At 37.7% G+C, this 14,307-nt stretch overlaps 1 protein-coding gene across 1 annotated transcript; it reads right to left on the bottom strand.

The window, feature by feature from the left end:
- Positions 1-7,447: 7,447 nt before the first annotated feature.
- LOC134659048 (zinc finger protein OZF-like) lies at positions 7,448-13,767 on the bottom strand. The gene is made up of 5 exons (XM_063514656.1): positions 12,607-13,767; positions 11,748-11,879; positions 11,368-11,535; positions 8,536-8,655; positions 7,448-7,568 (listed from the first exon to the last, which is right to left on the bottom strand). Exons 1-5 carry the CDS (start codon positions 13,710-13,712, stop codon positions 7,448-7,450), a joined length of 1,647 nt encoding a protein of 548 aa, XP_063370726.1. The 5' UTR covers positions 13,713-13,767.
- Positions 13,768-14,307: the final 540 nt, after the last annotated feature.

Genomic DNA, 14,307 nt, shown 5'->3' with positions numbered 1-14,307 from the left:
GGGTTTTACGTCTTTGTTATAAGGTTCAAGATCGATCAAGCTGGCTGGCTAAAGCGTGGTTTTATGCAGGGCTCGGAACCGGGATTGATTACCTGTTAATATCGTTCCAAAACCGTTATATTATTTCGTTCTTAAAAAACCGGTTAATTGATGGAACGCGAACTAAAAAATTACGTTCTCTCCTAACCGGTAAGAAGAGGGAACGGAATTTTATGGTTCGCATGGAACGATATAATACCGGTTACGGAGAAACTCGGTTAAACTCGTTGTCATACGTGAAAGAGATAGCAATACTTGCTCGTTCTATCTCGCTTCGATATTTTCAATTTAACCGGTTAATTTCGTTCCACAAAAACGGAATGGCGAACGAATTTGGCATGAATCAGAGTCACAATAGAACAGTTCTTTAACCGGTAACCGCAAACGGAAACGAAATCCTTTCGTTACCGGTTGGATTAACGAAACCGGTTTGAAAAATAAAACGGTTTCCGAGCCCTGGTTTTATGTCAATCTTATGTTTAAGTAGTAAGGTTTACTTCACTCGCCGATAGGTTCGGTAGTCTACACACCGCTGACGCTCTTAAGGGCAGAAGCGATATAGTCTCGCCTCTGTCGCACAGTGTTGGTGTAGAAACAGACCTCGATCAAATGACGCAATGTAATGAAACTCGCATGCGAGTTCTCGCATCGTCGCCACGCCTATCATGTGCGGCGCGCCAATGTGAACCTTGTCAGTATGTAAGAAGGTTGGTTTTGGCCTGTAGCCGCGCGCATAGTTGACGTATTTGGTGGTCAAAGATAAAATTAAAATAGCAATAATATGTAATAAAATTTATTTGAAACACAAATCCCGTTCCGATGTACATTTTCATTCACAACTTATTAAAACCATTACATTTTTTTTTTCAGGTTTAAAAAAGAGTAAGTTAAAATTAAAAACATATGAGTACGAAAATATCATTATATATATATATATACACATTTTGTATAAATATTTCTGTATTAACTCACTTTGACCGTACGACCGTGTGTTAAAAAGATAATTATTTTTAAACCCGTAACATTATACAGTCAGCAGCAATAGTTACTAAGCGGGCGAGGTGTTCAAAATGATCTTGACGCGACTTTATTGTTAAGAGAATAACCGCGTCAAGGTATTTTGAACACCTCGCCCGCTTAGCAACTTCTGCTGCTGACTGTACTACTCAAAACTGTTGTAAAATTACGAAAATACTCAATTTTGTATTGAATGAAAAGGGCCCAAGAGTTCGTTCGTTATTTTAAATGTGATATTCGGTTAAGGATGAGTTTTATTTTCGGAGAATGGCCAAAAATGGACTGAGCTTTGATGGAGTGAGGTGTTTCATGGTGTTGAGTTTGTATTCTTAAGTGGAGTCCAGACGAGACAATTTTTCGCCAATCTGATGAAGTTGTCCGATCGAATCAGGCAGTGCGGACGCAAACGCCAATTTGATTCCCCGATCAATTCAGCAGGTGCGGACACAAAAATGCCAATATTCGAAGTTAGTATCGATGGAATGCAAATTGGTGATTAAATTGTGTACGTGTGGACGCTAGATGAGATTGGCGCCAATTATTTTCCTGATCAAATCGGTCGATTTGCCCAGCTCGTCTGGATACGGCTTTATGCAGGTGTGGCTCACTCCGCGATTTCGTCGCGTCGCTACAAGTACATGCGGCCCACACCAATTTTGGTGTCTAGCCATAGTAGTTGCCGCGCACCGCTACGGAACGGACGCCTGCTCGCGCTTGCGCCACCTAGCGGTCATATCTGTCGTAATAGACGCGTTTTGTTAGAATGAACCTTCTGTACCTATTACAAGTATTTATTATATCTTAGGAAGTTATCACAGGTGCCGCATCCGGAAAGCGACTGAATACTGATACTTACATGTAAAACCTTTTCTGTTGTCATCTTACAACTGTACCATACGTATTCTGGCAAATAAAGAAATTCTATTCTATTCTAAGCACATCAGTATGACATCCGTCATACTTGGCCATACTACAGACTATACAGGCTTAACAGATACCAAGATGTAACTAGAAACAGCATTGTCAATGACAGGCTATGTATAGTCTCCTGCTCTTGTCCAGTCACCACACTTTAGGGTCCTAGCTAAATTGGTTGTTCCATACTTACGCTATGAAATGTCCAGATTAACTAGAACCCTAAATTGCGTAACAATCACGGAGCGTGACTGTACTAGTACAAATTCAGTTTGAGATTTTAACTCTTTAAATATAAAACAAGTTCCAAATACAACAGCGCAAAAATTGTCGTAGATCTTACGAGGATAATATGAACTTTTTACATTGAGCTCTGACATAATGTACCTTGAGTTGAGACAAAATTACGATTTATTTAGTCGTATGGCATGTTTTACAAAATAGGCAATTACATATATACAATTATCGCGATAGAGAGAAGAGATACTTTAACGTTAAAACTCAAAAAAAAAATTGGATAAAATGTATCGAATTTCCAACGAAAATGAAACGATCGTTCATCTACTGAGAGGATATAAAAATATCAAGAGTAGTTGTGTTTAAAAACTTAATTTATTAATAAGTATTTATAAATTATTAATAGAAAAAAAGGTGTCGTTTATTACATATCTACAAGTAGATCGTATTTGTCGGTCATTGTTTTTGGTAAGTACATTTCAATTTCAAGCTCAATACTATGAAACACGTCCATAGGTAGGAACCAAATTAATAAAATTTACTCTATTACATAATTAATTTTAAGAAAAAAATATCAATAAATGGTAGTTGATTAGATAAATTCCATGGTGACACTTTTAGAAAGATACGAAGCATTTTGTACTTTATTTACTTTACGGCAAAGTATAAATTTTAATGATGATTAGTTAAAGATATCAATACCTTAATATTAAGTAGAAGCATATACATTTAATTAATTAAAATACGTCATACTAAATTAAGTCATATCAAAAAACTGTAACTATAGTTCTTTTTTTTAGCATTAGAATCGTAATCAATCTTGAGATGTCTTTTTATTAAAAATCACCAGTGAAAAATAAGTCACAGCAAATGGGCTTTTTCTAAAATAAATATCGAAAACCCGATTCTTTCAAATCTGGACGTTCTTGGGCTCATTCTACTCAGAATCGACAGCACTCTCCATCCTACCATTAAAAAAAGATGTCCCAAAATGTCCATTCCATTACGTCACGTTTTTAGTATGAGAAAAATTTTCACTTGTATGTAACGTGACGTAGTGGAATGTACAATTTTCATACAAAATTTTGGGACATCTTTTTTTAATGGTAGGATGGAGAGTGCTGTCGATTCTGAGTAGAATGAGCCCAAGAACGTCCAGATTTGAAAGAATCGGGTTTTCGATATTTATTTTAGAAAAAGCCCAAATATGTTAGAATTATAAATCCTATGCGATCTTTTACAAGTTTTACATTCTTTTCTTTTCTTTCTAATGCTAAAAAAACGAACTTTAGCTTCGTCTGACTCTGACAACTTTGCCGAATAGTCTCAATCTGTTGTAAACCTATTTTTGACTTTAAGAGTAATTTTGTAGCTACTTTACGTTATATATTTATAGCAGGACCACGTAAAGTACATAAATATCATATTTCTGTCGATTTGTCCGAGCTAACTGGCGATACAAATGTACATGTTAAATAAAACAAATTAAATGTAGGTATTCAAGAAAAAGAGTTTTAGAATGTTCTATCGTCAAAAAAATATAATATCAGTAGTCATTTCATATTAACCGGTTAAAACACTGATACCGGTTAATATGGAAACATAACCGGTTTTTTTCAAGATCGCCGCTTTTTTGTACCTACATGTACATTTGTGTATTCTATTGAACATAGTATTGTTATTTCGCTCGCACAAGTATTGGCAACACATTGGCAATCAATGAAGTACCTAGCAAAGAATTAATAGCTGTACAAACCAAAATAGACCTTAAATTAAAACGTTTGGATGCTTATTGTAAAACTACTATTCCTTATACGTCAAATTTATTAATTAAGATTAAGTAACAGGATCGCGTTGAAGTTGAAAAGGTTGATAACCACTGGTTTCATGAATATAGTATGTTAACTGGAGCGGCATGAGGGGTGGGGGGAAATGACCGAACGGGATAGTCTTATGTATCTTTCAGTAGGAGTAGCAGCGAAAGCGCTATTATTGTTTGTCCTTGTCACAGTCTCACATTTTTTTATTCCCCGCCATAAATTAGTATGGAGTATGGTGGACAAATAAATTCGACCAATCATAGTGTCGCATTGCCTATGTTTTGTCACTTTTGTCCCTCACGGACGCACGCGTATACCACATCTATTAGGATCGGGTACACTACATAATTCCGAAATATTTAATGCCGAATTTTAGAATATCGAACTTTATTATTCCGATTTTTAAATGCTCGATCCATCAAAATTCCGACTGTCGTAATTACGAAGGATGAAAATCACGAAGGTATATATTTCCGAATAGCAAAAAAGCCGATTTTTTAAAATTCCGAACCACATAATTCCGAATATAAAAATTCCGATAGTGATAAATACCGAAATTAACATTTTCGATTCTTGAAATCACGAATTCCGAATTGTCATTATTCCGAAATTTTGTATTCCGATTTGACGTGATTCCTATTTTAACTATCCCCATTTTTAAAATTCCGAATTTATCGAGTCGTGTTCCGCATCTGCTCCGGCGCTACGGGCAAAGCAGCCCCTTCGCCCTTGCGTAGCAAAGCGCAGGCACAAATGCTCGCCTCCGCAGCTTCGGCTTGCGGCTCGCGTTGTGCTCTGCGCATTGCTACGGCGGGCGAGGGCTGCTTCCCCTCCGCGCCTCCGGCTTTTTACATACACTCTAGGGGTAGGACAGACAAGACCACGTGGATAGTGGGGTGCTCCGATTCGGATTTTCGTTAGTTATACATTTAAGTCTAAGTGCGTTTAAATCTTATTTTTAAAATCACGAATTTCATTATTCTGAGTTTACAAAAGATCGAATTTCTGAATTTCCGATCGGTCAATGATTTTTTTCGGAATAGACAAATTCGGAAAAATTATTTTCGGTTTTTTTTTAAATCGGAACTTTAAGCTTTCGTGCATATGACAATCGGATTTTAAGTTTTCGGTAATAGCATAGTCGTGATTTTCTTCTTTCGTGATTTTCAAAGTCGTAATTTCGATATTTCGGACATATAAATAAAAAAGCGGCCAAGTGCGAGTCGGACTCGCCCATGAAGGGTTCCGTATTTAGGCGATTTATGACGTATTAAAAAAAAACTACTTACTAGATCTCGTTCAAACCAATTTTCGGTGGAAGTTTACATGGTAATGTACATCATATATTTTTTTTAGTTTTATCATTCTCTTATTTTAGAAGTTACAGGGGGGGACACACATTTTACCACTTTGGAAGTGTCTCTCGCGCAAACTATTCAGTTTAGAAAAAAATGATATTAGAAACCTCAATATCATTTTTGAAGACCTATCCATAGACACCCCACACGTATGGGTTTGATGAAAAAAAATTTTTTGAGTTTCAGTTCGAAGTATGGGGAACCCCAAAAATTTATTGTTTTTTTTCTATTTTTGTGTGCAAATCTTAATGCGGTTCACAGAATACATCTACTTACCAAGTTTCAACAGTATAGTTCTTATAGTTTCGGAGAAAAGTGGCTGTGACATACGGACGGACAGACAGACGGACAGACAGACAGACAGACATGACGAATCTATAAGGGTTCCGTTTTTTGCCATTTGGCTACGGAACCCTAAAAATCGGGATTATGAAAATCGAGGTTATGAAAGTCGGAAAAACATATTTCGGAATATTTGGGTGTTCCCATTAGGATCCTACCATCTATGACTGGTTTATAAGAATTATAAGAATAAGGGTCGGTTGCACCAAACTGTTTGTGATGACAAACAGTTAAGTTCGCTAAATTTTATTGTATGGAAAGTTGCATAGTACCGCCGGGTGACGTTGATCACTCTGTCAAGTGCGGATGGTGCAACTGGCACTTAGTCTTATAAACTTATAACCGCCAGTAGAAAATTAGTTTTTCCCATTTTCAATATATTAATTATGTTTATTTTGGTTTGAACAATGATCGTGGGTAGTTGTAAAGTATGAGGATTTTGTAATGAAATAAATGTGACACTTTTTATACTTATTTGTTTTATTGCGTTTCTTATGTTTAATCCTTTATGGGGTTGGCCGGTCGAAGTATTTAGCAGATGGCGCCATCATAGCTTGCCCTGTCAATCCGTAGAAGTAGTGTCAAATTTTAGTTTTTTATTGCCCTAGATGCCAGCCTTTTAAGCCAAATCTCATAGAAAAAGGGGCAAGCTATGATGGCGCCATCTATGCAAACCTTTGACAGTTGCCAAACCCATTTAAACAGCAAACACTAGTGAAATTACATAAATTAACTTAATTCTAATGAGAACACAAGTAAAAATATTTGGCACTGTACATAATTTCAATAAAAATGTATACTTTTATTACGCATAAAACAAAATCATCGGGTTACCTGAACTTAGCCGCACATGCAATAGAAGTTCTTTCTCTCATTTTAGAAGTAGTAGTAAATCACTTTATTGTACAAAAACAGGTTCATATGAAATTCACATAAATTTAATGAAATTCACATGAATTTTAAAACTATATTCTGAAATAACACGAAATTTATCATGGATATTTAACCTCTTAACACATTCAGTGCCGAAAACCCGAATATCGGGTATTTTATGATTTCGTTCCCAGGCCGGACGACCCGATAGTCGAGATCGTGGTACTACAGCTTTATATGACGAAATTGATGTGGCCTGGCGCGGATGTCTTTTTTGGCTGGGTGGCTATGAATGTGTTAAGGCCAAAAGTTTTCTTATTTTTAATTTGAACCCTGTTATATAGTAGATAAGGGATACTTTCGTTTGTTTCAGAAAACAATTAAACAAAAGAAATGCTACCTTATGTAGTTTTTGAAAGGTTCGAATTCGATTGAAACAGAGTGTACATTGTAATGCACATTGGGCCTTACGACGTTAAGTAACATACCTATATAATAATAAATACCTATATAGTAGGTCTGGTACTAATTTTCGTTGCAAAAAAAATAACTACATAAAAAAATAGAGCAGACATTTTGTATGTAAATCTTCCTTTTGTTTTTCGTCATATATGTAGTTAGACGTCTATTTTCAATAGGGAGTATTACTGCAATGTTTTGCCGCCAGCCTACCGGGAAACGCAAGATCGAAACTCGGCTATCTGCCTCTTTATCGCTCGAATATGCAAGTGATAGAGAGGTTGGATAACAAAATTGCGACTCTCGTTAGCGGTAAACCCTTAGATTGTGACGGATTGTGCAAGTGGCGCCCCCTACGCAGTGTTTCGCGTAATATTCCGTATATTATCAGTAAGGCATGATCTCTTTGTCTCTAGAGTGCATTTTGGCGTGGCTCCGTAATGCTGCGGGCTTGCGGAACGCGCTGCCACACACGTTGCATACAAACGGACGTTCGCCTGTGTGACATCTGTTAACATTTCATAGGGGAAAACACATGTTGAATTTAATAACAAAATATACTAAAATAGATAGCAAATCGCCGCTATACTTACTCAACCTCGTATCTGCAACACTCATTTGATGACAAAAACACCCGTATTCCGAATGAAAGAAAAGCGACATTTCCATCAAATGATTGTTGCAGATATGAGGTTTAGTAAGTATAGCGACGAAATGAGCAATTGTGACATCTGTAACAGGCATTTTATTGTAGATTGTTAAGGCGCAGTAGGTTCAGCCTGCAGTTTTTGAAAATTTGTAGCGCTTTTTAGGGTTCTGTACCTAGGAAAAAACGGAACCCTTATAGGACCACTCGTGCGTCTGTCTGTCTGTCCGACCATTCCCCTTTATCTCCGAAAAAATACACAAAATAGTTATTCACCTATAGATGACAGGAAAACCTATTAGAAATGTGCAGCAAAAGTGAGTCGGACTTAATTACGTAGTTTTTGATCCGACCCCTATGCGTTTTTTTAAAGACATTTCATTCTCGTTCCACATAAAAAAATACATTGTTAAAAATTGGGTAATGTACGGAACCCTTGGAACGCGAATCCGACTCGCACTTACCGGTATTTCTCCGTTTATGGTACAGTCACCTGCAATAATATGTTACACAACGAAGGCAGCAAAAATATCTGACACGATCTTATTTGTACAGCCATAAGAGCGAGTCACCATCTCACTAATCCGGCATTAATTCTGACACGAGAGCCGGATTACTGGAAAATTCGGATTACTGGTAGTTAAAAGCACATCTGCATATTATTGATGTGTCTTTTAGCATGTCGTAGAATTAAATTTTACTAAAATATTAAATTCAAACAAAACTCTACTGTTGTACCCCAATTTTAGTGCCGGATTACTGGGTATACCGGACCATCGAAGTGCCGGATTATCGAGATTTCACTGTAATACTGGTAAAAGTCACCCACCTGACGTGTGAGACGAGATCGTTCTTCTGCACGAAGGCCTTCTCGCAGTGTATGCACTGATAAGGTTTCTCCCCTGTGTGTGTGCGACGGTGGTTCTTTAAGGTGCCTGAGGCTGCAAATCTGTCGAAAAATATTAAATAATAATGTACTTAACCTTTTGGACGCCAATGACCGATATATCCGCGCCGTAGGTTCAACGCCAAAGACCGATTAATCAGTCACAGACCACAAAGCAACATAGACCTACGTGCATATGCATGAAGTTCAATTTCAGTTTTGACACTTCGGTGACGTGGCGTCAGCGTGACAGCTTTTTTGTTTGACACGGCGTCGAAAAGGTTAAGGATAATCTTATTACGAGTATTACGAGTACAATAAATATTTAGAAGTTTTAAGTATTTGATTTATATACCTACACAAACATATTGGTTTAAACCCTTGCATTTTTGGAAGAGCGGGGTTTTCTGTCACAAGATCCCAACCTATCACTTGTAAAACTTGTACAAAAACCAATAAATATTTTTCATTAAAAAAAACCAGTTGAACTACCACCACTACCACTACTAAACCAGTAAAAACCAAGGCACTGTGAAACTACAGAACAAGAATACAAGAAAACAAATAAAACTACAAATATAAACCAATGACGGATCCGGTCACCTACGGCCACTTCCCTAAACGTCCACCTTCCGAATTCCTTTATGGTCCATTTCCTAGTTCGTCCGTTTCCTTATCCGGCCATTTCCCCGATTGACCACTGTTGGAATTCCTTCTATGTCCAGTTCCCCGAACGGCCGCTGTAAAAATTATTTGTTTGTCCGATTCCCTGAACGGCCATTGTTAAAATAACTAGTTTGTCCAATTCCCCGAACGGCCACTACAAAATTTACTAGTTTGTCCAATTCCCCGATTGGCCACTACTACTACACTACTAAATCCTAGTACTTTCGATATCAGTTTAAAGTTTTCTGATATCTGTTATATTTACAGAGTGATCGCGCCTGGGCTACAATTAACGATTACTTACACCCTGAATTACTTCTTTTCGCTTATATTATAAAAAAGGTACCTAAAAAAACCAAAAGGTTACCTTTAGTTGAACCAGGGCTGACTAAAATTCCCAGGAATCATACATCTGAAGTGAATAGGTTACCGGTCTTATCCCGTGAACGTCCGATCTTCTCCCGCGAAATAACGACTAAATTCGAAATTTGAACACTTGTACCTAATGCAAAAATGGATTATTGCTGGACGTTTTAAAAAATATGCGTAGCAACTAAATTTCATATTTACTTGTTTAATATAATCATTAACATTTTAAGAAAACCTTATTAGATACAAGCAAAAAAATAAACCGTGAATGCTTCCCAATCACAATCAGGGATGTTGCGAATATCCGCATCCGCAACCGCGGAACTTCCGCATTATTTTCAACATCTGCATCTGTAACCGCATCCGCATAAAATCGATGCGGAGTTTAATGCGGATGCGGATGTGGAACAGGTCGGTACAGGAACGTCTTAGCATCGGCGTACCTAAGTGCTAAACTGCTAGGTAATTTAGTAATTAGCCAAAAAAACCTATTAGAAATGAGCAGTCAAGCGTGAGTGGGACTTAATGTACGGAACCCTTGGAACGCGAGTCCGACTCGCACATGGCCGGTTTTTTGAAATAAAAATTACTAAAATATAATATTTGACGTATTTTTATGTATCTTATCTATCTTGACATCCGCATCCGCATCCGCGGATGCGAGCCTTTAAAAATCCTGATCCGCGTCCGCGGATGTCAAAAAATCGGCATCCGCAACATCCCTGTTCCCAAACAATAGAAAAATAGTCCGATCTTCGCCCACTGCTCCTTAATGTTGAAATTGTAAAGGTAACTATTGGATCCTTAAGGAAGATGAGCCTAGCTCCAATATTTTCAATAAAGCCTATTTTACCCTCTCGGTTGGAAGTTCCGATGTCAGTTGCTTTCTTAAGCTCTAGTGCACACGCCAATTATTGTGATAAGGTTGCCAAGCGGACTCCAGGGTTAAAATGGTGCAGTAGCAATAAGCCGGGACAATCTCTAGAAGAATGTGAATGACCATCATCATTGATATTGTGCTCATTCAAAACGATGCCTTTACGAGGAAGGTTGTCATATAGAGAAGTTCCCGTTTGAGGAAGTGGCCATAAGAGGAAAAGGCCGTTTGAGGAAGTGGCCATAGAGAAAAGGCCGTTTGAGGAAGTGGCCCTAAGGGGAAGAGGCCGTTAGAGGATTGTGGCCTTTCGGGGAATGTTGTTTGTAAGTGGCCCTTAAAGGAAATAGCCCATCGGGGAAGTGGCCGTTCATAATACTTGGCCTTAGAATGAATGTGGCCGTAAGTGACCGGATCCCCAATGACAAATTAAACATTAGATTTGGGCGACGATATAACATAGTGGTTCCGTTGTGTCGTCTGACTCAATCCAGAGGTCAGAATTTTCTTGGCAAAACATAATCTTAAGGGGCCCACTGATTAACAGTCCGCCGGACGGTATCGGCCTGTCAGTTGTTCGGAACTGACAACTTTTTGTTCTAACTGTCAGGCCGATATCGTCCGGCGGACTGTTAATCAGTGGGCTCCTTTAGATGCGACAGTCTAATGTATACAAAGTATTTTATATGATTTAATTTAGGCATATTACAAGGCACTTATGAATAACACATTTATTCATATATATGGTACAAAAACATGACAAAAAAAACAATAAATAAAAACAACTTAAAATTACAATTAAACTACTTTTTTTATGGATATACAGGATGTTTTCTATAGAAATACGGAGTGTTTTCAATGATTACCTCATATGGCACAGATCGCAGGCGAACGGCCTCTCCCCGCTGTGTGTCCGTCTGTGTTTGACCAGGGACGAGGATGTCGTGAACCCGTTACCGCACTCGTCACATATGAACGGGTGTGCGCCGCTGTGCTTTCGTGTGTGGGCTACTAGCTCGCCTTTTGACACGAATCTGTAAAAAAAAAATAGCGCGCGTAATGCGAACTCATCAACCAATAGCGCGCGTGATGCGAAATCATCAACCAATCGCGTTGTAGGGGGATCACACTATTTTTCGCGGTGTCACCGATTTGACTACACAGACCAAGGCGGTTTCTGTGTTTGACTAGTAGGAAAGTAGTCTATTGTCATCTTGCATAGGCCCCCAGGTGTGGCTTTACTTACCTCTGAGTACAGTGATCGCACGCGAATGGTTTCAGTCCAAGATGGCGGCGCATGTGTTGGGCTAAGTTAGTTTTCTGGCTGAAGCCACGGCCACAGGTGGAGCACAAGTATGGCTTTTCACCGGTGTGCGTCCTGAAAGTTTACATTTTTGTATGAAAATAAGGCATCTTTTGTTTACCCTACTTTGGGGCTGTTCACAAATCACGTGAGGTGTTTTTGGCTACTTTTTTTTGGACCCACCCCAGCTGTGCGAAGCTCAAGGGTTACACAAAACCGTAACAAATTATACACTAAAGATCGGTTTTCGTAGGATAGCGGTGCTGTCATATAGCGACTGTCTCCATACTAAATAATACCGCTAAATATGGATGTTGTAGTATTTGTATGGAGACGGCACCACTTTCGGAGGAAAACAAAGCTTCCTAAAGAATTACTCTATTGATAGGTATAACCAGCATGCAAATACGTTCAGAAGTTTGAGTTTATCGCAAATATACATAGTATACATACACACAGACGGACACGGCGGGGGACTTTGTTTTATAAGGAGTAGTGAATGTAGTGATCACCACAAAAAGGTTAAAGGATTAGTAAATTTTGTTTGACACATCCTTGGGGCTTGGGGGTTAGCAGTCAGTGCTAAAAGAGCAATTAAATTAGGGCTCAATTAGACGATACGAGAACTCATAAATATGCGAGTTTTAGTTACATTGCGGGTTGCGGGTGTGGATCGGTCGATTGAATTGGACATAACCAACAGTCCGCATGTAACTAAAATCGCATGCAAGTTCGCGCGCCGTAAAATCAGCCCTTAAGGTGTACAAATTGTACAATAGTAATAACTACATAAAAATATTACCTGATGTGATCAGTCAACGTCGACAGCATATAAAACGACTTATTACAATACTGGCATGAATGCTTCTTATCAATTTTATGCAAATCCTTATGAATCTCCAAACTTTCCTGCGTCGCAAAGTTTTTCAGGCAAAAATCACAAGTGAAACCTTTCTCATTTGCATGTAACGTCACCATGTGATTGTCTAAATGTGCTTTATGTTTGAATTCTCTCTTACATCTACCACAAGTGTATTTAACATCGTCCTTCGTTCCGTGTATACTCAAATGATTCGTCAAACCCGATTTACTTATAAATTTACGCATACATAAAGAACATTGGTACTTCTTCTCAATATCTTTTTTTTCTTTATGTTTTCGTTTATGTAAGTTCAGAGAATTTGCCGATTTGAATTTATGGTTGCATTTTCCGCATTCGTATTTCTCTTTTTCTAAATTGTCTATTTTGTCGTTGTCTATGGGCATTACTGGCGCTTCGAATGTGTCTTTATCTATTTTAGGTTCAAACTCGATCAGTAGAGATTCAGCATCGTGCTCTGAATATACATTATCAAAATTACTGTCTTCAACATAATCACTATTTATTTCCTCCTTAACTAAACTCTCATTTTCTTCTTTTTCTGACACAGTCTCCAGAGTTATTAAATTCGCCTTGGCATTTGCAAATAGGGAAAACTCATTGAATAGTGATACTTTTTTTAATTGATGAAAGTTAAACACATGTTTTTCTAATAAAGCTATTTCAGAATATTTACTGAAACAAATTGAACACTGGTACGGCTCGTCAGTGCTTTCTGGCGCTTTATTTTCATGTTTTATTAAGGATAAACTTGAACGAGATTCATTATTAAATAGTTTTGTTAACTTCACTTCAACGTCCAAACAACGACTTTTAAAATAAGCAGCTTTACACAAAAACCTTTCGCATTTATCACAAATTTGTTTAGGAAGGTTATCATCACTGTTAATGGTAATATTTGCAATGATTTCAAGTAAATCGGTAGCACTTTTTCCGTCTTGCAATTTGTGAAACACTGATCTCATATTACCACCTTCGCACATGCAAGTTCTGCATATGATAGAGGGATCTGATTTATTACTTTCCATGTTAAAATGAATAGCTTTTTGTGTTAATTATTCACGAAATAATGTTTACCAAATCTTAAATTGGTATCAATAAATAATAACACAAATCAAGTTCTCCTTTGACTGACGCGACCTTGGCGTAATGGCGTTGGCGAGCAGGGCTGCCAGTACATAATTTTTGATTATACGATCCAGTGTCACGAAATTCGATTGCTATATACGAGAACACAATAGGCTACATTCCTACTAGTCAAATCAGCTTCTTTTTTAGAACTGTCAAAACAATTTGCTAATATGGAATTTATATGAAAACGAATGTAGTGACGTCACGGTAAACTCACCTACTTTTTATATTTCAATCCGATTTATTAAATACAAATTGTGTTTAAAAATAGCTGCTGTCTATGTTTTTCCAATAATTATCTGGTGCTTTATTTCGTGCACGGTTTGAAATAATTTATTTTAAGTACAGGAAACATCCCTATTAAAAAAAATCGATTAATATTAAATCGATATTTTAAAAAACTGGGGTCTTACCACGAAGATCAAAATTCGCAAATTGCGGGGGTCTTTCTCTTTTATTCTAGTGAAGGCGTAATAAGAGTGACAGAGAGGG

The sequence above is a fragment of the Cydia amplana genome, chromosome 24 (assembly GCF_948474715.1).
Source record: "Cydia amplana chromosome 24, ilCydAmpl1.1, whole genome shotgun sequence".
NCBI lineage: Eukaryota > Metazoa > Arthropoda > Insecta > Lepidoptera > Tortricidae > Cydia > Cydia amplana.
This window is presented reverse-complemented; position numbering and strand designations above follow the sequence as displayed.